This window comes from Paracoccidioides lutzii, assembly GCF_000150705.2.
Source record: "Paracoccidioides lutzii Pb01 unplaced genomic scaffold supercont2.48, whole genome shotgun sequence".
In the NCBI taxonomy this organism is placed as follows: Eukaryota; Fungi; Ascomycota; class Eurotiomycetes; order Onygenales; family Ajellomycetaceae; genus Paracoccidioides; species Paracoccidioides lutzii.
This window is the reverse complement of record NW_015440994.1, coordinates 20,197-42,512: the sequence shown is the minus strand read 5'-3', so window position 1 is coordinate 42,512 and position 22,316 is coordinate 20,197. Positions and strand designations below refer to the sequence as shown.

Here is a 22,316-nt window from a genome sequence, read left to right as displayed (position 1 = left end):
GTTGTGATTAGACTGGTAAGATTTCATTTATCAATTCCCTTGCCGACTGCGTTTGCTCTTAACGATAGATCTCAAAAACAAGGCACAGAGAATGCAGTTTTGAAGCGTAAATTTCAGGGCTTCGATTCCAAAACTTGCGCTCTGACGCGATGGATGATCCTTGCCAGGTCTCTTGATGCTTAGCGGGATCGAACCAGGGGTCAGACCAGCAGCTGCGCGGGTGAAAGCGAGGGAGAATGCACAACACGATGAGCAGGTTATTATTGTTGATATTATTTGAAGGTGCTGCTTCAAATCTCCCCCGGCATCCAGCCGACTGGTTGCAATTCCCACTCTCAGACAGCATGCTATTCAGAATTGAGCATAGTGCATGAGCAGCCCTACGGACAAAAACATCAGAAGGTCCAGATCAGATTTAATAATTCTTTCAATGACGATGTTACTTCCAACAAGTCGTCCAACAAAATTGAGAAAATCACAGTTATACACTAGGGAATTATATGTGGTAAGAGTATGATAAGCGAAAAGCTGGCATACACAATTGGAATAAGGACCATATACGGTTTACAGTTAACATGCGTTGAGATGGATTTTCTCTACTTTCTTCCCCTGCTAGTGTCCACTCAGCATATCTCGCCACAGGAAACCCTCGCTATATCGAACCTCCATATAACGTACAAAAATTCCTTCCTGAAATCATTCGTCATAACAAAAATTCTTTATACCGAGTCAACATATCGCGCAGCACCGCGATTCCGGTCAATCAAAAGATAAACTCTACGCGCTCATAAAATTGCCGAATCCAACCCTCAGCAACAAGGCCTTAAGACATTGGTTTGAGAAGCTCAAAAGATTACCCTATCCTCCTCCTCCGAGATCCTTTCTTCATGTTATGATCACCTTGAGCAGACAGTCCTGCTGTTCTTCGAAGCAGAAGTGCTACCAACAGCATGTTATTTCACAGCTTGTCTCTGATGACGGAAGTGATGAGGATAAGTATATGAATATAGAGACCCTTCCACGCATTACGGCTTCGGAGGCTTTGAATTTGGTGAAAAGGGTTCGCTTGTATGAGGAACAGCAGGATCAGGGAGATCAGAGTCTAATTCAACAGCTTAATTACTATGAGAGAAGGTTAGGAGCACGGAAGCTTGAAAATCAGCAGCACCTCCATATAGCGGATTCCTTTATATAGCGAATTGAATAGGCTTCCAAGATTAATCGTTATAGCAAGGGTTTACTGCATATATCTCTCTTCTGTATATAATTGAGATAATGATTTTGGTGTACATTTAACACATCATATGACACCTTAAAAATCTATATATTATATTAATTGTAGATATATTAACTGTTTCAATAAAGTGATTAACTTAAAAAAGATGAATTATAACTATTTATTAAAATTTGCATTACATAAGAGGGAATTGTAAACGCACTGACATATCTTAAATGATATACTAAAGTGAATTTCATAGTCTTCAGGAAAATATAGGTAATAGAGGATAGAAGTTGCTGGACATTGAAATTGAAGTTGTTTATTTTTATCTTTCATTATTTTAGAGTTCATGCAAGTTTCAAATGAACTTTTGAAGCTGCATTGATGACAACAATCATTATTGCATGAAATCCTCTACAATATTTTCATAAAATCTTATTGACAGTTTTCACTCTTTTTCTCCAAAAGTTCATTTCTTTACACATTTTCCAATAACAATCAGAGAATAATCACAATAAAGGACTTAGAGTACAGAGATAAACAGAATGAAATATTTATTACTCAGGGTATCTATTTTTGTTTTGCTTGGGGGGGGATGGCAATCCATCTTTTGTCTCTGTCGCAAGTCCATGCATCCACAACACATGGGAGATTGGGGTATTAACCTTCACGTTTAAGCGAACATGGCTGCTGCTGAAAATTAGCACTCTGCACCTATACAACGGACGAAGTCCTTGCGGACGTAACGGAACTTCCATGGTGCTTAGCCAGCTTAGTAATACTCGCCTGAATAAGTTAACTAACTAGCTAACTAACCTAGTTTTAAACGGCGCGAAGATTCCATTCCAGTCAGAACCACCACTTTGGAGCCGGTGGAAGGATGCGTTGCATTGAGGTATTTTATTTTTGAATTAACTAGACGGTGATGGTTTGGACAATAGGAATGGGTCAAAATGGAAAAACGAGAAGCGACGGCCAAAAAATGATAGCGTTTCGTATTCAACAACAAATGTCTCAAAACAAATACGCCGGCCGCTGGAGTTGATGTGGTGGGCTTGCCCCCTTTTCCAACGAGTCATTGAGGGGTTTAGTGCAAAGGCAAAGACGAACGGCCGTATCCAGCATCCTTGCCGTTGTCCAGATGGAGTCACAGCACAACGCGCAGTCGAAAAGCTAGCACCAGATCCAATCAAAACCCCTCGGAATCCAGGTGTTGGAACGGGCAATCTCCCAGGCTGTTCCGCCGCCGTAGGATCCCTTGGATTTGGGACGAGCAAGGACGGTGGACACTGGACACTTGACAATTTGAGCGCCTGGAAGGCGAGGATTGTCAGCGCTTCTGACATTACTCGATCCCCGGGAAAAGTTACCTAGGAAACCATGCAAGAATCAAAATTATTACTTAAAATCCTTCAACTGTTGGAAAAGCCTGTTTTTGGGATTGTGAACTGACAGGATATTTTTACAACCACGTTTGGAAAATTTTCAAGAAATACTGTCAGGCTACCCAGTAATATGAGGAACACGATCCATCAACCAGTCATGGTCGACACTGCTAAGCACGACGGATGGGCATGCCGATGCCCACGCCGTGGCTGGATCCAGCGCAGCGATATGGCCCCAAAAAGACCGTCATGAGTGGCATGGATTCTCGGTTGCTGAACGCCTCTCCCAATATCAATGGGCTATTGGCCCAATTACATTGCTCTCGCCCCTCGTATGCTATTGGAGGGCTCTTGTTTACAGCCCGTACTTGCGGGCCTGAACTAGAACTTGCACTTATCCTTCGATAAGCCTTTCTCACAGGGCGCTAGAATGAATTAATATTAGTGGGCAGCTAATGCTGTTGTACAATGTCATGATGCAGAAAAAAGAGACACTTTTGGACCACTTCTGGGAAATGTGGTGAATCATTGGATCAGGATTTCACTTATTTAATATTTGAATGCTTTGTGCTCGCTTTGTCTTGTTTCAATTCAGATCTTGAACCCTTTCAGTGAGAGTTGCTTCTGGCCTGAGAGGGAACCTTGAAATCTACTAAATGTCACAACTGGTAACTAGTGGGTCCTCGGAGTTCTGGTGACCAAACCCAATTCCAGCCACGATGGAGTTAGACTCAGGGGGTTCACCCATTAGAGCCCCGAAAAAATCCACGCCCGTTTAGCAGCACTGTAAAAGGCGCTACTCCTAAGACATGCATCGAATCGCTTGGGAGCTCACGCTCCCCGAACTATACAGGCATAAACCCACCCCGAAGGGGGCGATAATCGTGGCATTAGAAAAAGAGCTGATTTCCCCCTCCCCCTTCTCTGGATTGCTCTGAATGATTTCTTCCCAGTCACTCGTTTTATTCCCAACTTTTACACATAACTTGGCCCTTAGTGATACACAATGCGGTGGACACTCATTCTTTTGGGCGCCTCCGTGGCGTCCGGCGCGGCCATGGATTTCATGAAAAAATTGAGCCCTAATCTGCCGCTCTCATCTTTCGGTTCATTCAAAACCATGTCCATCCAAGATGTCAAGCAGGGAAAGGATCTTCTGGGTAAAATTCTAGATGCCCCAACAAGCAAACCAGCACCCGCGCCCGCTGCTGCTCCAGCCAATTTCCAAACCTTCGCAGCTGCATGCAATGGCAGAACACACATGCGCACCGAATGGCGCAGCTTCTCGCACGATGACCGGCTGGCATTTGTAAATGCGATCAAGTGCTTGACCAACAGATCCGCCTCTGGCAGGTTCTCGGGCGCAAAGAACCGTTACGAAGACTTCGCCCGTCTCCATCAACAGCAGCTATCAGATATCCACGGCAATGATAAGTTCCTACTGTGGCACCGATACTTCGTCTGGGCTTTCGAACAAGTGCTGCGTGACGAGTGCGGCTTTAACAGAAACTTTCCCTGGTGGGATGAGACCAAGGATGCCGGCAGATTTGCCCAGTCACCCATATTCACCCGCGACTACTTCGGTTCCCTTCCTCGCCCTGTTAACGGACAAGGCGTCTGCATTACTGACGGTGCATTTGCCGGACTTACGTGCAATATCGGCCCTGGCACACAAAACCGCCCTCACTGCCTCGCACGGGCAGTCAACGAGCAGCACACCGCTCAATGCACTAACGATTACGTGAAGTTTTGCAATTCCCGAACTACCTATCCTTCTATGCACAGCTGTGCCGAAACTGGGTAAGTTTTCTCCTTCAACCCAATGCCCCAAAGAACCTTAAAATAAAACAAACGTAAATGTCAATTTACTGACAAATTTTCTCAGTCCCCACGGTTATGGTCACAATGGTATCGGCAGTGTCATGGCCGACGTTGCTGCCAGCCCAAGCGACCCGATCTTCTTCATGCACCACGCCTTCATCGATAGAAATTTCCGTGTTTGGCAGAACGAAGCCCAATCCCGCTGGACTACCATCAGCGGTAGAGTCGCTGGTGGTGGCGCCCTCACCTTGGACACCCGCATCAGCATGGGTGGCATTGTACCCGATGCTAGAGTCCGTGATATATTGGATACCCTGGGTGGAGCTGTGATCGGTGGGAAGTATTTCTGTTACCGCTACAATTACTAGGCATGGTTATATGGCTAGGTACATACATATATAATAAATAGTGTGCACTTGCGTGTTCCTAATAATGCTGTGGGATTGGAACATAGCGGCGTTTTGCTGAAAACTCCTTTTTTTTTTTTTTTTTTTTTTTGAACAGAAATTTCCTATTATTCTTGCTTTGATATGGATATCTTTTTTATTTCTTTTGAATAATTTAATTCAAGTGCATTTCATGGATGGCATATCATCTTATAGATATCATATTTCGCTTCTATAATATATAAGTCTTTATCTCATGCATATAGTGGAGATCAGAATTTAAAATGGTGTACCTTACACATTGAACAATCATTCCTTTTACCTGTCTCACCAGATAGGTGGTACAGCTTTTCCTGATGAAAGTCTGGCCAGTATCTCTTTGGAAAGCTGGAAACAATCTGGTAATCCTGTCTCACACCAAGCTTTCTCAACAAGTTTGACAATATCTGGTGCACAAGTGACTATTCAAGCCATCCCTGAATGCAAAAGTAATACTAAATCAATTCCTGAGTCTTACAAGATTGGACAGAAATGATAAATTGTCTGAACAAGGAAGAGAACAAGGAAACAAGTAATGAATAAGAGATTCAATAACAACACTCATCACGCCCGCGCGCAGAAATATTGCACACACAGATTAAATGCTTAATCAGTCCAGCAGTTGACATGGAATCCTTCATCGTTGCAATAATGCTGGTTCAAGCATGATTAAGTCCTTCACAATGCATTGTATCCTGGGCTATTTCTTCGCTATACTCAGCATCATCCGTACTCAAATGGCTAGCAATCGTTTCTGGACTTAAAAAAAGGTATTAAACTGTGACGCCTGGAAGACCAGCGTGCCATTGTTCTATAGCTGTATGAGGGAGTAGAAGTGGTGAAGGATGTACTGCAGCAAGAACATATTTTGCAACATGTTCTCTAATGCAAAAGTTGGAGTGGGGATTAGAGAGTGAGGCTGCGCGCAACTTGGTGTGATATATGGATCCATTTGCGGGAGTAATAGAACTGCATGAGCGTTTGTTGCAATGGATTATTATTATTATTTCTTTTCTTTTTGCGCCATCACCGTTCCTCGTGACGTGTGCACGTCCCAAAGCCCTGAACCTGATTCACTCCTTTGATATCGGTGACGGTGTAGAATGTGGACAACTATGCACCTCTCGATACAACGTTTGGTGGTAGAAATTCTGCGTGTCTTGTTGGTTGGCATAACCTGGCAGGCCACTCCAGGCCGCTGCAGCACCCTTGACTCTCGTCTTGGCCCCTGCCTCCTTTCCTTCATTAGCCTTGACATGTGAGACATCACCACCAGCAAATTTAGATGTCATGCAAACATCAAAGGTTGTTATGAGGTTATACTCGCATGAAACCTTACGCCTTTTAATGAATTCATCGATTTTCTTAGAGAAGAAGGCGTTCGTTGGCGATGATTATAAGAGCTTGTTCCTTGCCATGAGTTTTTGAATAAGCAGTAAAGCCTCGGAATGCATCTGGAGGAAGTTGAGGTTAGTAGATCTAGACATGGAACTTTATAACAGCAATATCTTGTTGAGATATTTCATATTGTCGCCAGACCTGGCCGTATGTGACCGACGTTTCGCGAGCTTGCACCACTCTCGGTCTTCCGTGCTTCGAGTATGATGATATCCTTCCAGTTAATGCCAGCCTCAAGTAGCTAGCTCGAAGGCCGCAAGACTGCCGCTAAACACCGAGCCAATAATCAAATATTGTAAGCCCGGAGGAACTTCTTTCTCTCTCGATTGGCGTATAGAAGTGGGAATGGTCGAGTAGTCCGCTGCCAGTAACTATGACATGGGGTTGCATTTGGTAGACATTTGCCAGAGCGGTTTTCGGAATTGCTATTGCTGGTTTTGGGAGCAAATACCATTGCAGGTTTCCGCGAAGAGTCGTGAGCGGCCCGTCAGGAGATAAACGAATGAGAAATAAGAAAGTAAGAACAAGTTTTAATGTGTCGGTGTCGGACAAGATCAATGACAGGGGATTAATTCCCACACAACGAGGAGTCTTGGATTTGCATTCAGAACTGGCGTCTTTCCTGCAGGTGGTTGTGGACATCAGCCAAACTATTTAATCTTATGCTTGGTCCTCATAGCCGTTGTCTCCCGTTACAGCACTTATGGCGATGCCGATCTCCATGATGTTGACCCCGCATTCAGCGGCATTTTGAACCGATTTTCGGGGCCTCGCAAGAGGTTTTTCAAGAGAAGAGCCGGGCATTGAGCCATAACGTTAACCCAAAATTGTGGCTTTCAGCCAACGGCCCCTTTGGAATACCCGGACGTTTGCAGCTACGGCAAGCTTCCGCAATTGAGCAGTTGAAAAACAGTTGATTTTAAAAATTCTCAAACTATTATTCTATCGGCTTGTGGGGTGTGGATGGATGCTTGTTACGTTCAAGCCTTTGCAAAGAAAATTTATCTCGATGTGGAGGTTTCTTGGATGTAAGGCTAATTAAACGCCGTATGCCAAACCTTCCATTGTTCAAGAGATAATTGACAATTGTCGACATGCTTAACGTAGCTAACAACCAGTAACACTGATTGGTTGCAGTGTTACCTCTGTGCTTTGGCACCCGTTAAGCAGCTGACTAGTTCTTTATTTCCGTATTGTTATTGGCTTTTCCATATCATAGCCATGATCAAACAATCGCTAGAAACAACACTTTCTGTCCTCTCCCATCCCTACCACTCTTCTCACCCTGCTATTATTTGCCATTATAAACGATGAGATTTTTCAAACGCCTCTATCGCTCAGCGACTACAACAAATCATGTTCGCTCACAAGATGAAAAAGCTCTGGTTCGACGACTAGACATGTTTCTTCTGACCTTTGGTTGTCTTTCTCAAGGTAGGTCGACGAAACAAAAAGTCTTTCCATAAGAGTTAGGAATTGACCATCCAATTAAGTCATCAAATACCTCGATCAGCAGAATATCAACAACGCTTATGTTTCTGGCATGAAGGAAGACCTGAATCTGCATGGAAACCAGCTCAATTAGTAAGATTGGTAGTGCTTCAAATATCGTCGAAGAAATTGGTGAAAAAGAGCTAATGTTCTCAGTTTCACAACGTACTTCAATGCAAGTTAATAATACTTTTAAACTTTATTCGTTTATTGTAATTGGACGCCGTAACAGGAATTTCTGGTATAGATTGCTTATTGTATATTCCTCATCCCTTCTCAAATCATTTTGACGTATGTTCGCCCGAGCTTCTGGCTCTCTGGCCTAGGTGAGTGGTGGACAGCCTTCCCTGCCGTATCGTTCTGTTTCTGATATCTGTTGAAGAGGTTTCCTGGGGGGTTATTACTGGTCTGATCGCTATAGCAAAAGAGTCCAAGCAGGTTTATATTCTGAGGGTTTTCCTGGGAGTATGTGAATCCTCGGCCTGGCCGGGTACTGTTACGCTTTTCAGTAAGGCATCCCTTACCCTTCCAACATCGACTGACTCTCTGGACCCTGTTCACTCAGCTCCATTCTCTCTACTCTACCATTAGAGACTAACTCCGTCCCTCAGTGCATTGGTACACACCAACGGAGCTTGCATCCAGAATTGGATTCTATCACTCCTGCCAGGGTGTTGGCCAAATGATGTCCGGTGCTTTGCAAGCCAGCATCACCAACACGATGGAGGGCCACCGTGGAATTGCTGGCTGGCGGTGGCTCTTCATATTAAATGCTATCATAACCGTAGTATGGGGTTGTGCCGGCGTCTTCATGCTCCCTGACCTGCCAAACAAACCCAACCCCCGCGCGGTTTGGTTTACGAAGGACCACGCCGAGCTGTCGATGGAGAGACTAGTCCGCCACGGCCGCGTGGAACCGAAGCGGATGACTTGGGCGGGAGTCAGTCGCACATTCTCAAGCTGGGTAGTGTATTTCATTGCGGCTCTATATATCGCGACCGTGCTGGGGACGTACGGATATGTCTACTTCGGACTCTTTCTCAAGTCGCAGAAGAACGCAGACGGAAGTTCTCGATGGAGTGTTTCACAGGTTAATGCGATCCCGATCGGCGGTTCGGTGATTAATGTTGTCTTTGTGTGGGTCTGGGCTTTGCTTTCTGACTTTATGGAGACGCGCTGGACGCTAATTGTCGCCCAAGCTGTGCTCGGGATAATCCCATGCATTACCATGAGCATTTGGACATCCCATCCCACAAAGATAGCTATATCAGCTGCATACGCATCTTATTTCATTTCATATATTTGTCTGGGGACAGCACCATTGATCTTCTCTTGGCTTTCCGATATCACCCCGCAGGACCCTGAGGCGCGTTCGTTGATTGTCGGCGTCAGCGTTGCGGGATACTACTCCCTAAGTGCGTGGTCTCAGGTCTTGGTTTGGCCTGCTTCGCAAACGCCACATTATAAGTATGGCTGGCAATCATCTATTGCGCTGTTGGTCCTTGTGATCACCATGACATGCGTCTTGCGAGTGATCGATGTCCGCTACCTGCTGCCGCAGCGTGTGGCTTTCCGTGCTACCCTCAACAGCGATGGTCTGGCAAAGGCATCCTCAAGCAAAGTTGATAATGAAAGCAAAACGAACACAGCTGTAGTCGTCTCCTAGGTCCCTAAGGAATGACCCGCAGATTGGCTGGCTGTCATGCAGCTAGCAGGTTGGAGAAGTTTGACAAAGTGTATAGCAGCAGCGTGATACGTGAGCAACAAATTTACCAGAATTAGTTGCGTTTGCTGTTGTTCACTAGCGACATAGTGAGAATGAAAAGTGATGGTCTAGTAACCACTTCCTGGTCTCGTACGCCAGCCACCCCTTTGGGGCGCTGAGTATGTGAATCATTATTAAGGCAATTTGCTGCCCTCAACATTCACGGCGTGACATTGGTAAAAGAAACAAACATTATTCCAAGACTAATCGCCCCTGGGTTTCTGTTTCCAAAACAAGCAGAGCGGTATGAGGAAAATTCGCTGATAACATTAAAGTCCAGAAGATATGTATAGTACGTACCCAAGTATACAATTCCAAGTTTCCATGCACTTTATTGCAAGGAGTTGTGTAGTACAAATTTCAGGACCGGGCCGAAAATTCGACGGAGCCGCTCCCTACACTCTGCAGGTAATGCGAGCCAAACAATAACTGGGGAGACAAACATCCGTATGCTTACCACGGGCCAAGTATGTTCCCGTTTTCAAGTCGCAAGGTTAGTTCGATACATATCGTACGCCAATGCGACGGGGATGGAATACCTATCACAATTTCCAACCCTCCCACCGTTCTCCAAGTCTGAGATCGAGCAATGCACGAAGTCATCACGTAGCTTTAACTGTTCAACCAATTAAGTTCAAATTATCGTAAAGACCTCATATTTTCCATTCAGTGTCTTTCTAATTCTACCTTTTTTTTTTTTTTTTTTTTTTTTTTTTTTTTTTTTTTAACTTCGAACTTTTCACATCACATGTCTCTAATCTTCCTTCCTTTCCCTATTTTCCATTTAACGTAAGGCGGCCCGATTTCCTATACACATACATGTGCATTATTCAGGGATGGGATAGTTTTGAAGGGAAAATCATGAGAGAAAGTAAGATTTCGAGGAGAAAAGGAAACAAGAAGGCTACAAGAATGCATGACATTGTGACAACGACGGCGAAAATCATCATAAGACAGAATGTCCTTGGGGATATGTATAGACATAAGCAGCAAACAAAACAGAGAAGAAAAAAAAAATTGAAAAAAAAAAAGAAAAAAAAGAAATCAATAGATCCAGCTCCTTCCGATTAAAACAGAAGGATAAAAGAAAACAAGGAAAATTGGTCGTAAACAAAGTTTATGGAGGCCTAGTAAAAAACTAATCAAGTCATCAGAATCGAGTTTCTTTTTGGAAAAAGAGAACATGCCATTATTACCCATGGCTTTTAGATGCCGAAACAAAGTATTTTAAGCCAACGTATCTCCCTGTTTAGCCCTGTTGCTTCTTCCGCCTTCCGACTTGACCACGGAAACCTGTCTTAATCGCGGTGACGGAGCGTCTACTACCACAGGAGTTGCACGTAACGAAATAAAGACGGTTTTCGCCCTTGTTGAGTTCCGTGTCTGGACTGCGGCACGTCTTGCAAGTGACATATTCGACTGAAGCAAATTGAATTAGAAAGGCAAGTTCTCTTGGTTACACACTTTATAGGGCATGATAAGAACAACTCACCGATATATCTTCGCAGGACATTCTCAATTTGTTTCTGCTGGAAGCGACCCTTGATGACTAGTCTTCTGCTTCCGTCCACACTGCCGCTCGTGACCAACTCAGCAAACAGGAACTGCATGACGTGATCTTCGGATCGCTTCATACGCTTGCAGATATCGGTAATATTTGCAAAGATAGTTCTCCGGTTGCCCTCACGCAGACACTGGGGCGGTGGGATCTTGTAGGACTTGGAGCCGCTTGAAAGAATATCGGGATGGTGGCTGTGAATTAAGGTGAAGAAGCGAGTAACGAGAAGGTTATAAGGAATGGGTTGTGTGGCATCGTGAGCCCAGATGCCTCTGCCATGTTCGATGTCGCTGACGATCTCCTCGGTTGAAGGTTTGTCCTCTGGCGCAGCTTCCTCGGTGGTCAGACCAGCTTCGGCGAGTTTAGCTTCAAAGTCTCCATCTGCAGCCTTTTTACTACTCTTCTTCTTTTTTTTCATCATCGAGGGATCGAACTCGCCGTCCGCGGAGGGCTCTGCGTCTGCATCCTTTGTCTTCTTTGTCTTCTTCTTTTTTGAGAGCCCTTTGAAAAGCTCGGTTACTTCGTCGACCTCTTTGTCTGGAGAGGCTAGTTTTTGCGAGTTGAATGTCAGTAGATTATTGATGGGAAGAAAGAGACGCCGGAAGGGAGCCATCACTTACTGGCAGTGTGCTTCTCAGCAGAAGTCTTGTCGGCATGGTTAGCCTCAGAGATAGCCCCATTTGCATCCATGATCGTAGTCCCTTCACTAAACGCTACTGATTTCCTGTGCTTCCTTTCGACAACTGGAGTTTCCTTTACAATAAAAACACAATTAGCACTTTTGGTTTGGATTGCAATAAAGAATAAGGGTTAGTTGGAAATTATATATTGTGAGAACTGGTTCTTAATAGTACGGATGGTCATGCCAAAAGTGGTAGGGAAATCAATGTGGGAAGCGTATCAAAAATAGTTGGATGTGACGTACCGTGTCAGCCATGGTGATCGTTCCAGGACAGCCAGTGACCACGAAAATACCAACTGCTGCTCAACTTCGTAAAGGATTAATGTTCATACAAAATATGAATGAAGGGTGAAAAAAGTGATAAATATGAGGGCGGTTTGTATATCGACAGAGTCCTTGACGTCGCTTATTCACTCGCTGCTTGGCAGCAGAGCAACAAAAAGGCAGGAAGAATTTGCGGCACGTGATGTATATTTCTTGGCATTCCCACCTACATCCCATGGATCTTGTTGCCCTCTGCCAACAGCGTATATGTATGCACAGTATCTGCACATGCACGAGAGGTTATAACAATAAGCTGGAGTCGACAGCTGCTAGGTTATTTGACTACTTTCGCTTTGCAAAGCATTGCACCAGGGACTGATTTTGGGTGGTCTGAATGCTCTTTTTGGTATAACTGCGGTACAATACCGCGAACCTTCCCACCCTCCTCCCGGGTTCCGCCAGCTTTTTTTTTATCACCAATCGCTCTGGTCGTCGACCTTCCACCACCCTCTAACACTTTCACCATGTCCGCTTCTCCTACCTTCAGTTTTACTTCCTATTCTTCTCCCCCGTCAGCCTCAACTTATATGGTAACGTCGCACCTAAATCCATCCTCCGATGAAGACGAAATTGCCTCATTACCTTCCGTTTCCGCCTCTGATTCTTCGCTAGAAGGGGGCTTCAGCGATGGGGATGATGAGTCCGATGCCGAAATGGAATGGAAGGAAAGTATACAGCAGTTAGAATTACTTCTCACTATGGTGATTATACCGTTTGTCGGCAAGTATTTGGGAAGGAAATGTGCTTATTTGGGTATGCTACCGGCCTTCTTTTATCCACAGAATTTATCCTTCTTTTCGGTTACTAACTACCCTTGTTTTCTTTACAGGATGGGCGAAAATGATGGAATGGAAGTACCCAGTGGAAGTTGTTGTCCAGAATAAGGCTGTTTTACGCGGTGCTGGAGTTATTGAAGCTCAGGCTTCTCTGTGACAATGTCAAGGCTTCTTGATATAAAAACCATGGTAGGGAGTTGACAGCTGTCTACCAACGTTTTACGAGGACTCGAAACTAAAAAGAAAATGAAAACAAAAATAGATACCATAGATTCCTATGCAAAATTTACCACAGAAGTGCGACTCCTGGATATATGATAAAGATAGCCCACCATTCACGACTTCAGATGCATTTGTGTCACATTAAAACCAAAAAAGAACCAAACGCCTGTAGCTACTCCGGCACCTGCCTTACAATTCAAATTCCAAGATGGGCGTTGAATTAAAATCACGCGAACCTAACAAACCCAAATTTCAACACAACAGGTCGCCGATCTCTTACCGGAACTTAAAAGAGATGATATAGTGTGTTGCAACCTTAACTGTCTTTTAAAGCTGCAACATTCGTCTTGCTTATGCACAGTGGTCCATCTATAAAAGGGATGATCTTTATAGCCAGTTCCTGTTGAAGGCCTTCAGTGAGAACCTGAAAGACGAAGGGCTGAGCCTGCCTAAGGCTGCCCTTTGTCAAGTAAGTATCGAGAGAGTTTCTTTTCGGAGAGATCTACGGCGGCCCTAAGATGGCAATTGTTGACGTTGACTCCACCCACGGGGAACGATTGATACTGGATGTCATCACAATTGTTTCCAGGAGAAATCATAACGCCATGGTTTCGGGCAGCAGCGGAAAGTTCTCGCTGTTATTTTGTCACGAGTATACCTACAAAATAATCCCTTTGGTCACATAACCATTTTTGGTATACTGCATTGCACCATTGTGACTCACCGAAATTGTCCCCCAATCTCGCCAGTGTCATTCGTCACCCTTAAAATTTTAACGTCCAGTTCCTGTGTTGGAGGATATGATAGAGTTTGTCTCACTTTTCTGTAGGCAGTGTGTTATTGAAGGAGATCCTCTGACGAAACTGGACGTGGTGATAGAAGGTGTCGCCTGATTGTTGGGAGTTTGCTGCGTGTGCAATAGCCTTCCGGGATGCTGTGGTGGTCGATTTATTTGAACGACCTATCAATCCGTTAAGGAACACATCCATTTATATATTTTTATTTTTACAATGCATTTTCATGCCTTATTAGACCAAATACTGGGGATAAATCTGCTTACGGGGGTCACTTATCGTTGATTGACAATCATTCGGTTGATGATGATCAATACTGCACTAGATATTGCAAGCATGGTTAGACTAGAGTCGGCGCTGCAGAGCGAACAGTGGAGAGCACATACTCGGCGGTGTTTTGTACGGCATCTTGCACAGACACCACCCTTCTGTCGGATTCGAGCGGCTTCCTGCTTCTCAAGTTTAGTTCTCCATCTCTTGTTTGATCCCAGGTTGGCAGCTTGCCAGAGGTTGCATCAAAGGTAATTTCGACAAATGGGTGTTCGGCTGGTTGGGACTTGATCTTGGATGAACTGGAGTCGGTGGGCCTGAGAGACATGTTATGAGATGTTTGGTTCTTTAATGTTTCGTTGGCATTCATGTTCATGGAAGAGCGCCCATTTCCAACCTGGAAAGGTATAATGGGGTTGCAGTCCGTTGCAGTGACATGCGAGTGGTCCACTCTAGAAGTTGTACCATGGGATGTGGAATGATGGTCTCCATCAATGGTCCTGTGGCAGAAGTCTGGAATGGAAAAGGTTTGAGAGCTTTCTGTGTAATGGACGAAATTAGGCCTGGAAGGTGGAATTTGGATATAAGTTTTCCAGCCTACTACCTTGAGGACATTGGAGAAAAATTCTTCAATGGAAGAAAGCATGCGTTATTCACACTTTGGCCTGGGATCTTTGGATGTACTATGTTCCAGGTGGACAGCATATTGTTGTTCTCTGGATCATAACAGGATTTCAAAACTCCTATTGGAACACTGGATAGAGAAGTATATTTAAGGCCATAATCAAAAGATTTCATCATTATCGGCCCAGAGAAGGTCCCATCCATCTTGGCAAAGCTCCTTGGCTAACGTGGCTGGTTGGCATTCACTGGTTGTTCATATTGCATTGGCTGAAGTTACGTAAACATTAGAGCACGAATCCATTATCTGACGGCAGAAGGCCAACTTGCTCTGGGACCTGATCCACGTTGTTTCCCGGACTATATGGATATTTTGTCGTTTGAACGGGTTTATTCTGGCGACGGCGAATGGCCTAGGAAAAGGGCCATTTCGGGAGATGAACCCGAGGGAATTTGGTCCCAATCCAATTGATTCCAGACCATGAGAAGGGAAGACGCCTTTCCTGCTAAACTTTGTCCTACAAGCGGATTGAGAAAACGGATAAGAAGCCCTCCACGGGTAGATCTGCCAGTGCTAGTTTGGCCTTCGCCTTACGGACGCATTGATATTCCGTTACCCCGGACACGTTAGTTAGAGAAAGGAAGAGCAATAGAGGCCCTCTGGTGAAACAGTATATCCCGTCGAGATATGAAAGAATCCTTTCCAAAAGGTTTTATAACTTGGTGCGGCCATATTTGCAAGTTGGATTTTGAAAGAAGACCAGGCAAAGAATAGAATTAGTGGATTTAGGAGAGAGCCAAAGCCACTGAGGATGTATGGAATATTGGTTAAAACAGATGTTCTTATCCGAGAGGGTTTCAAGAAGCCTGAAGCTTCTAAGATGGGAAATTTTAACATCACGAGGGCACTCTTAAAGAACAGCGAGCCGTGGGCAAATATTGGCTGAGATCGTCTTATTTATTGATTAGAACAAATGCAGTGAGGAGGCACCTTACATGTTATATTCGAGGAAGGAGAAGATGCGAAATCATTTCTGGGTGCGGGGAGTGCGGAATGGACTTGGCGATCAGAAAGAACAGAAAATAATATTTCTTGTGAAAAACCATGATTGGTTGAATATCGTTAGGCTTCACCAATTCCGCGCCTGAATTTTATCACCAGCAAGTTGAAGCGCGTTGTCGATGGTTTAAGCATAGCCATGAAGGTTTGGCGGATAGAAGGAGATGGGATGACCGACCTTGCCACTGCAAGAAGTCTACTTTCTCCTGAGAATGCAAATATTTGTGCCTTGCATTAATTATGATATGATGCTGCAACGCGCTTCATCGGCGAAGCGTATTCGATGAACAACAGAGTGGATCACTTCATCCTCCAGTGCCAAGGTTGCTGAAGAGATTTGGGGTTGGGAGAGCGGCGAGGTGTTCGATGCTCTTGGATGAAGTTATTAGGGATGGTGTTGAAAGACGGAGAACGTGAAGACTGACATCTTCCCCTCCAACGAATGGATTCCTGTGATGCGACTAGGGATATGGGATATAAGTTCCTCATAATCCATTCATTAACCATCACGCAGAGCAGATGCAAAAGACGCAAGGCAACCCGCGGTTGGATGGAGGCAATGCCCGCTAGTTGGCTCAGCCACAAGTTAACTAGTTAACGTTCGCAAGGCTTACTTATCCGATCGGACCTCCACGTCGCTGCTGGCCCAATAATCCGAATCGGTGCCGGTGCTTGCTCATTTACGGTCCCTCAACTAGGGCTCCTGCATAGCCCTTGAACCACCAATGGCGGAACTAAATGTTTTCAGCATTGGATGAAGATCTCGCTCCAAAACTGCAATCCAGTGACGACCCCCTATTCTTACAATTAGAAAATGGAACTCTCCGGACGTGGCCTGATTCATAGGCTCAATGTCAGAGATCCATCCGCAACTCTTCGTCCATCATGAGATCATTTAGCCCCCTCGCTGGCTCGACTTCATCCATTTCCACATTATAACAAAGACACCGTGAATGCACATACAGTAACTCACGGTTGGGAAATGGAATCGCTTGAGAATACATTGCCTTTGTGCATGGGATTTAATTCAAGTGCAATTTCTGGAGAGTAAGCTACCACTTAAACTTGCTAGATACAACAGGAGTGGGGTCATTGTCCTGTCCCGTCACTCTATCTCTCTAATATTCGAGTGGACGGTTTAACACGTGAATCCACAGTCTCCCTGTCGCTTACCCTTGTCATACATGGCTGAAATTTTGCAACGTCTCCTATTATCAGAGTCCCACTGCGCACCTGCATACGCAAATTCGATAGGAGAACTGTCATATTTGCCAGCTGTGACAATGAGTTTGTATGGAAGCATACTGCCAATCCCAAAACTCTTTCCAGTGGCTGCTTTTTCCCTTTTTGCACTTCCAATTTCCTTCTGTTCAGCATCATATATCTTAACGTCAAACTCAAAGTCTTTCCCCGTCTTCCACCCCTTTTGGTTTTGGTTTTTCTGATACTGAGTAATGTGGAGCCCGCACCAGCCACCCCTCCAGGGATTTTTTGGGTTTGGTGTTTTGGGTTGGTATTCTCCAAAGAAGTTCTCATCTTTCACGGGAAGGTTAACAAAGCATTCAGGCCATTTCGATTTTTGAGTGAAAGATGGGAGTTTCGTCCAATCAGGAGAGCCGCTGCCTTTTTTAACTGCGCAGTCGACAGCATTTGTTAAGGCTGTCTTGTAATCGAAGCCATAGTATTGGGTGAAAGAGTTATACATCTTTTCAGTCATGAGGATTGAGGGTCCAGGACTCAAATGGTCCTCTGTTCTCTTTACGATCGCCGTGCAGCGCTGCGGTAAACAGATAATGTCAGCAATAATCCCAGCATGTTAGTCCAGTGGCAGACAAAATATCGACGTCAAAGGCGAATGTTAGCAATTGTGGATACCTAGCTAGGTGGACTTGCATTGTTCATCCATAATCTTTTCTCTTTCTCACATTTGTCTTTGCTTATGTCGTACTAAGAACCAGAACAGATAAGCATATGAACGCATGTTATTGATTAAACGGTCGTGACAGAATGATGAAAGGCTTCATCGTACCCTTTGCGACACGTAATACTTCCCTGCTCTCAAACACTGAACGACTATTCCTTGTTTCTTCAACAGTCAGCCTCAACCATTAAAGCAAGCGTGTATGAGGAAAAGGTAATGTAACCTACAATCATTGCCGCAATTGCGTTGGTATATGTATTGATAGCCGGCTCAAGTTTTGAGTTGTCCAGCATTTTGCCTTCTGAAAATATTTCTCCGATCCACTTGACCTTATCTTCGATTTCACCAACTCTCTCAAATTTACCCCCAAAAACTGCGTCGACAGTTTCCTTGAGAGCTCTTTCGATGCCCGTAAAGAAACGATTCACATCCTTCTCCGTTAGCCTTTTGAAGTCTGCGGGTCTCAGAGGTTTGGCATTCTTTGCCTCCGCACCAGCAGCCAGATTCAGAGCACCAACAACCCCAGTTAGTGGAGCACCAATTTGCCAGACTGGACCGGTAAACGCGACTGCGGATACAAATACGCCAATCATCAATGACCATATATAGGGATTTTCTGATTCAGGAGGACCAAATATGTCAACCGCATTCTGTATGTCTTCAAGCAGGGCACTAATCATAAAGTTCTGAATCGATTCATGGATTCTATCGAAAGCACCCTTCAGCATCCCTATTGATTGGTGGACAAAAAAGGCCTCTGGCGGGTTGTAGGTTTCGCAGGCTGAGCTTTCAGGTGTCGAACAGGGTCCGCCGCCAGGGTAACTCATACAGTTAAACGTGGAGCCGCCATGTTTACCCATATTCACGGTATGTTGAAAGAACTTGTTGGTCCAATTTTTAGTTCCATATTTCTTCAGGAACTTATCGAGAAACTCGCCAGCACCGCTTTTTTCCCAGGTGTTGTTCAACGCCATTTGGCCTACCCCAGTGAAGGGAAGCTTGCATATTTCGGCTTTCTCCCTGACCCGAGGGGTAAGATCCAACAAGTTCTTTGGTGACCTTGCGACATAGGCTGCTGCGCATGAGATTCCAAGGAGTACTGCCGCGAAGTGCGTACGCATTATTGTCAACAAAGAGCTCGGCGCTGTTTCAATTGCGGACAACAGGAGCATACAAATTAGGCAAACGAGGAGTGAGAAGAAATATGTCAAATACAAAAAGTAAAGATGGACTGAGGCAAGTGATGGCATTCACAGGTTTCTTCTGCCAGCGATACTGGATAGAAGGCATAGGTGAGAAGTTTTCAGGAATCTTTCACATATTTATGCTTTTCTCATCTCTTCTCAAAGTTCCCTTTCGTTGCCCCTTAGGTGCTCCACCCCGATTCTTTTCCAGGGTAAGATGGAGAGTATGGTCCCTTTCTGTCCAGGTATGTGTGCCAAGGAATATATATCAGGTAGTTAACCATATGTGAAACAGTTAGGAGAACACTTGATCGCTCCAACCACCGGTTATTTCGAGGATTGTTTAGATAGACTTTGTGGAGAGCACTAGAAATTCCAACCCAACCCCGATCGGCTGCTCCGAACAGGCTTGGTCCTCTTCTCTGTACATGGAGTTGTATTAGGTCTCATTTTGGGTATTTTCAAGTCTCGCTATCGCTTGACCCAGCTAGTTCCGTTATATGTCCTGCCCGTCTCTAGTGAAAGGGATCATCCATGAGAAGCCACGAGTAAAGGACTTATGAGATACGTTCTGGCCCCGGAGTTAGAATGCCAACATGAGCTTGGAAGCAGCGTATCCCAATCACCTATCCAGATTATGCTGAATGCAGACGCCAACACTGTTCATGAATCCGCAGCCAGAACATGTGCTAATGTTTGGCAGCTTTTGTCTCAATGAATTGAGCATGCAACACGTGGAGAATAACTGCATATCTGCGGAGCTTAGATGTGCCAGATCAGGCGTTGAGGATGGGTTGCATATGGTTATCATTACCCTACTACATACCCTGGATTCGGGGTAAAGAGTGCAATAGCACATGGAGAACTGGGGAGCAGCCGGGGTGGGGCGGAGGTTTCACTGTTGAATCTGACTGCGAGTTTTGCGTCTATATAGCGTTTTGACCTCTTGAGGTGTAGACCTGCATCCCGCATTTCACCCTAAAGTCATTAAATGTGGTGGAAAATCCTACAGTGCACGAGTGTCAAACACCTGTTCAGTATATTTCTTCCTTATTCGAGTAAATTAACATTGTTGAAGTGACAGCTTCATAAGGTGCACTCCGTGTGAAAGTGCATGTATGTTTGTACATACATGATTGCAAAAAGTTCCAAATTATCCATTATTTCGGATGAGAATTGAGGGAGAATGAAAAAGATCTTTAAATTTGCCCAATTGGTATGTCTATTTTAATACCATCGGGTTTACGAAAATAGCATCTGTTCACACGACAAAGCCGAAAGTGCAGGGGCTGAGTACATTTTGTGAACTCTTTGACGCATCATTGGAGTATGTAAATATCCATAACTGGTGAAAGTGGCCAGGGGGTTGATAAAAATGGTACGGATATTCTCCGGAACATTGACCTTAGGGACCAGTTTTCTCTGTTTGGCGATTATAACTGAACTCTCTTGCAAATAGCCGTGTGCTTCCATCTAGGCACCTGCATGGCCAACAGGCTCTAGGATGCAAAATGGATACAATATTACTTCATACTGCGTTGAAAAACTACAGACATTTGGTAACTGCCATTTTTTGTCCCAGCAGCTATAATTTATCATTGCAGCCATATTATTTCAAACCCATTGAAGCTGAAATAGCAATTCCTGTCATCCGGCTAGCGGAGTATGTGATCCACCCGGGAACTCCATTAATCCAATACTTGTTGTATGACCAGTGTTTCGCATGTACGTTAAGGGTTCTTCTCCTAGCTAACATAAGAGATAAGTTTTGAGTTCATAGTGAGTGGTTTGCGGCATTTTCTTCAGCAGAGGGATTCTCCAGCCAAGATGCACCTAAGCTCGTGGGCTCGCATGGACTATTACCCCATCCCTGTAGGAGCATAGATGCTAATGGCTGTAAAAGCAGCAACTTATAGTGACGGAGTATGGAGTTCAGATCAATCTGAAACGAGTTTGTTGGTATTTCATGTCAAGCATTATAGATTTCGTAGTTACTATCCCACCAGCCGATGGCAAGAGTAACTTAATATGTAGGAATAAAAATAAGTGAGCCTATGATTACCTCCTCATGCCACTATCTGGTCTTTCACGCCGATCGATGTGAGAGCTCTAGGATTTCGTCTCTGCTATTTAACCACTTTGAAGAATACGTTCACATTTATCCACTCATGGTTAAACCGTTCATCAAGAGGAGATGATACGAAATGAGTTGCTGCAAAATCAACCCAGCGCTGATTAGCCACTGCCATTCATCCGATCTAAATCGGATTTTTCTCTATCTCATTCGTCAATATTGACTTCCAGGGTGATGAATTGATAGAGTGGGGTGTTGATAATTTTCGAGACACCTACAGCATCATCACTGATTCCGTTTGATAGCTCTGTAGATTCCTTTAACATGTGTGATTCTGAGTCAGATAAATCATCACAGGTTGCCAGTATTATTTTGAGAAACAGTGCTGCGATGACTGTTGAACCAACTATAGTTATTCTCTATTTATAATGTTAGATATCAACCCAGCCACGCCACAGTTCGTTAAAAAGCGGAGGGGGGAGAGAGGAAGGGAACAGCGAGCCACTAACTAGGCAGAGCACAGAGGGATTTCTCAACCCAGTCACAGTGTCCAACGTCGAAATCTGGGACCAGAGAAGGTCGTGCAGGCCGTTCCCTGCCGTTCAGGCACCCCCCGTCGTCTTTTTTCTTCCTCACAAATTTTGAGGTTCCCTTCAGCCTGGACTAAATATGGCATGTTCCAAAGAAGAAAAGGAAGAAACATAAAAGAAAAAAGGAAGCTTGTCATGGACGGAGTCGACTTGCAGCTTGAGGGACTTTTGAAGTTTGGTTTGTTCCAAGTTCTGGCTCGGCCCGCACGGACCGCACCTCCCGAAACCCTGATACTTTTTTGCCCATACGGAAATCCACCTCCTCCCAGCCAAAGATCTACCAAATGATGGCTATATCGCCATGAAGAATACATAAGAACAGAAAACATTTCCTCCGAAAATCACATGTGAGAATCACCTGCAACTGGCTGTCTTTGTGTGGCGTTCCTGAGCGCAAAGGCAGATCTTCAGATGAAGCCTGATTAGTTACACATTTAGATGTTAGTTATAGCTCAGAGCTGTCATTCACACACCCTATTGCATTTCTGACAGAGAGGGGTTTGAATGTGCATGACATATAATGGGCATTAAATGGGCATTGCGGGATTTAAGATGAATAACAGTTAGAAAGTATCCAGTGTTAATTATTATAGTGTGCTTGCAGAATTCTTTAATGAGCCGTGCTATCTATGTGGCATACACGTTCAAATCTAACGAGCAACGGAAGCAAAAACAGAATTACCAATCTAAATCACGTACAACCGAAAATCAATAGAGGCTAGGAGAAAAGAGAAAG

The 22,316-nt window shown here is 44.5% G+C and overlaps 10 protein-coding genes across 10 annotated transcripts; 5 read left to right on the top strand and 5 right to left on the bottom strand.

The window, feature by feature from the left end:
* Positions 1-892: 892 nt before the first annotated feature.
* PAAG_12646 (hypothetical protein) lies at positions 893-1,195 on the top strand (the record flags this gene model as incomplete). Its single annotated transcript, XM_015848112.1, has 1 exon — positions 893-1,195. The coding sequence occupies one exon, from the start codon at positions 893-895 to the stop codon at positions 1,193-1,195; it is 303 nt and encodes a 100-aa protein (XP_015702274.1).
* Positions 1,196-2,130: 935 nt separating this feature from the next.
* Positions 2,131-2,565, bottom strand: PAAG_12645 (hypothetical protein; the record flags this gene model as incomplete). The annotated part of the gene is made up of 1 exon (XM_015848111.1): positions 2,131-2,565. The coding sequence occupies one exon, from the start codon at positions 2,563-2,565 to the stop codon at positions 2,131-2,133; it is 435 nt and encodes a 144-aa protein (XP_015702273.1).
* Positions 2,566-2,793: 228 nt separating this feature from the next.
* Positions 2,794-3,012, top strand: PAAG_08821 (hypothetical protein; the record flags this gene model as incomplete). The annotated part of the gene is made up of 1 exon (XM_002789224.2): positions 2,794-3,012. One exon carries the CDS (start codon positions 2,794-2,796, stop codon positions 3,010-3,012), a length of 219 nt encoding a protein of 72 aa, XP_002789270.2.
* A 598-nt stretch (positions 3,013-3,610) lies between these two features.
* On the top strand, positions 3,611-4,793 carry PAAG_08820 (hypothetical protein; the record flags this gene model as incomplete). Its single annotated transcript, XM_002789223.2, has 2 exons — positions 3,611-4,404; positions 4,490-4,793. The coding sequence occupies 2 exons, from the start codon at positions 3,611-3,613 to the stop codon at positions 4,791-4,793; spliced, it is 1,098 nt and encodes a 365-aa protein (XP_002789269.1).
* A 1,130-nt stretch (positions 4,794-5,923) lies between these two features.
* Positions 5,924-7,052, bottom strand: PAAG_08819 (hypothetical protein; the record flags this gene model as incomplete). Its single annotated transcript, XM_002789222.2, has 4 exons — positions 5,924-6,214; positions 6,409-6,462; positions 6,522-6,839; positions 6,945-7,052. The coding sequence occupies 4 exons, from the start codon at positions 7,050-7,052 to the stop codon at positions 5,924-5,926; spliced, it is 771 nt and encodes a 256-aa protein (XP_002789268.2).
* A 1,369-nt stretch (positions 7,053-8,421) lies between these two features.
* Positions 8,422-9,405, top strand: PAAG_08818 (pantothenate transporter; the record flags this gene model as incomplete). The annotated part of the gene is made up of 1 exon (XM_015846640.1): positions 8,422-9,405. The coding sequence occupies one exon, from the start codon at positions 8,422-8,424 to the stop codon at positions 9,403-9,405; it is 984 nt and encodes a 327-aa protein (XP_015701437.1).
* A 1,348-nt stretch (positions 9,406-10,753) lies between these two features.
* PAAG_08817 (translation initiation factor 2 subunit beta) lies at positions 10,754-11,999 on the bottom strand (the record flags this gene model as incomplete). The annotated part of the gene is made up of 4 exons (XM_015846639.1): positions 10,754-10,923; positions 10,997-11,608; positions 11,683-11,815; positions 11,988-11,999. 4 exons carry the CDS (start codon positions 11,997-11,999, stop codon positions 10,754-10,756), a joined length of 927 nt encoding a protein of 308 aa, XP_015701436.1.
* Positions 12,000-12,532: 533 nt separating this feature from the next.
* PAAG_08816 (hypothetical protein) lies at positions 12,533-13,001 on the top strand (the record flags this gene model as incomplete). Its single annotated transcript, XM_002789219.2, has 2 exons — positions 12,533-12,821; positions 12,898-13,001. 2 exons carry the CDS (start codon positions 12,533-12,535, stop codon positions 12,999-13,001), a joined length of 393 nt encoding a protein of 130 aa, XP_002789265.2.
* Positions 13,002-14,200: 1,199 nt separating this feature from the next.
* Positions 14,201-14,958, bottom strand: PAAG_08815 (hypothetical protein; the record flags this gene model as incomplete). The annotated part of the gene is made up of 2 exons (XM_015846638.1): positions 14,201-14,727; positions 14,790-14,958. The coding sequence occupies 2 exons, from the start codon at positions 14,956-14,958 to the stop codon at positions 14,201-14,203; spliced, it is 696 nt and encodes a 231-aa protein (XP_015701435.1).
* Positions 14,959-16,505: 1,547 nt separating this feature from the next.
* PAAG_08814 (hypothetical protein) lies at positions 16,506-18,853 on the bottom strand (the record flags this gene model as incomplete). The annotated part of the gene is made up of 3 exons (XM_002789217.1): positions 16,506-16,606; positions 16,985-17,588; positions 17,960-18,853. The coding sequence occupies 3 exons, from the start codon at positions 18,851-18,853 to the stop codon at positions 16,506-16,508; spliced, it is 1,599 nt and encodes a 532-aa protein (XP_002789263.1).
* Positions 18,854-22,316: the final 3,463 nt, after the last annotated feature.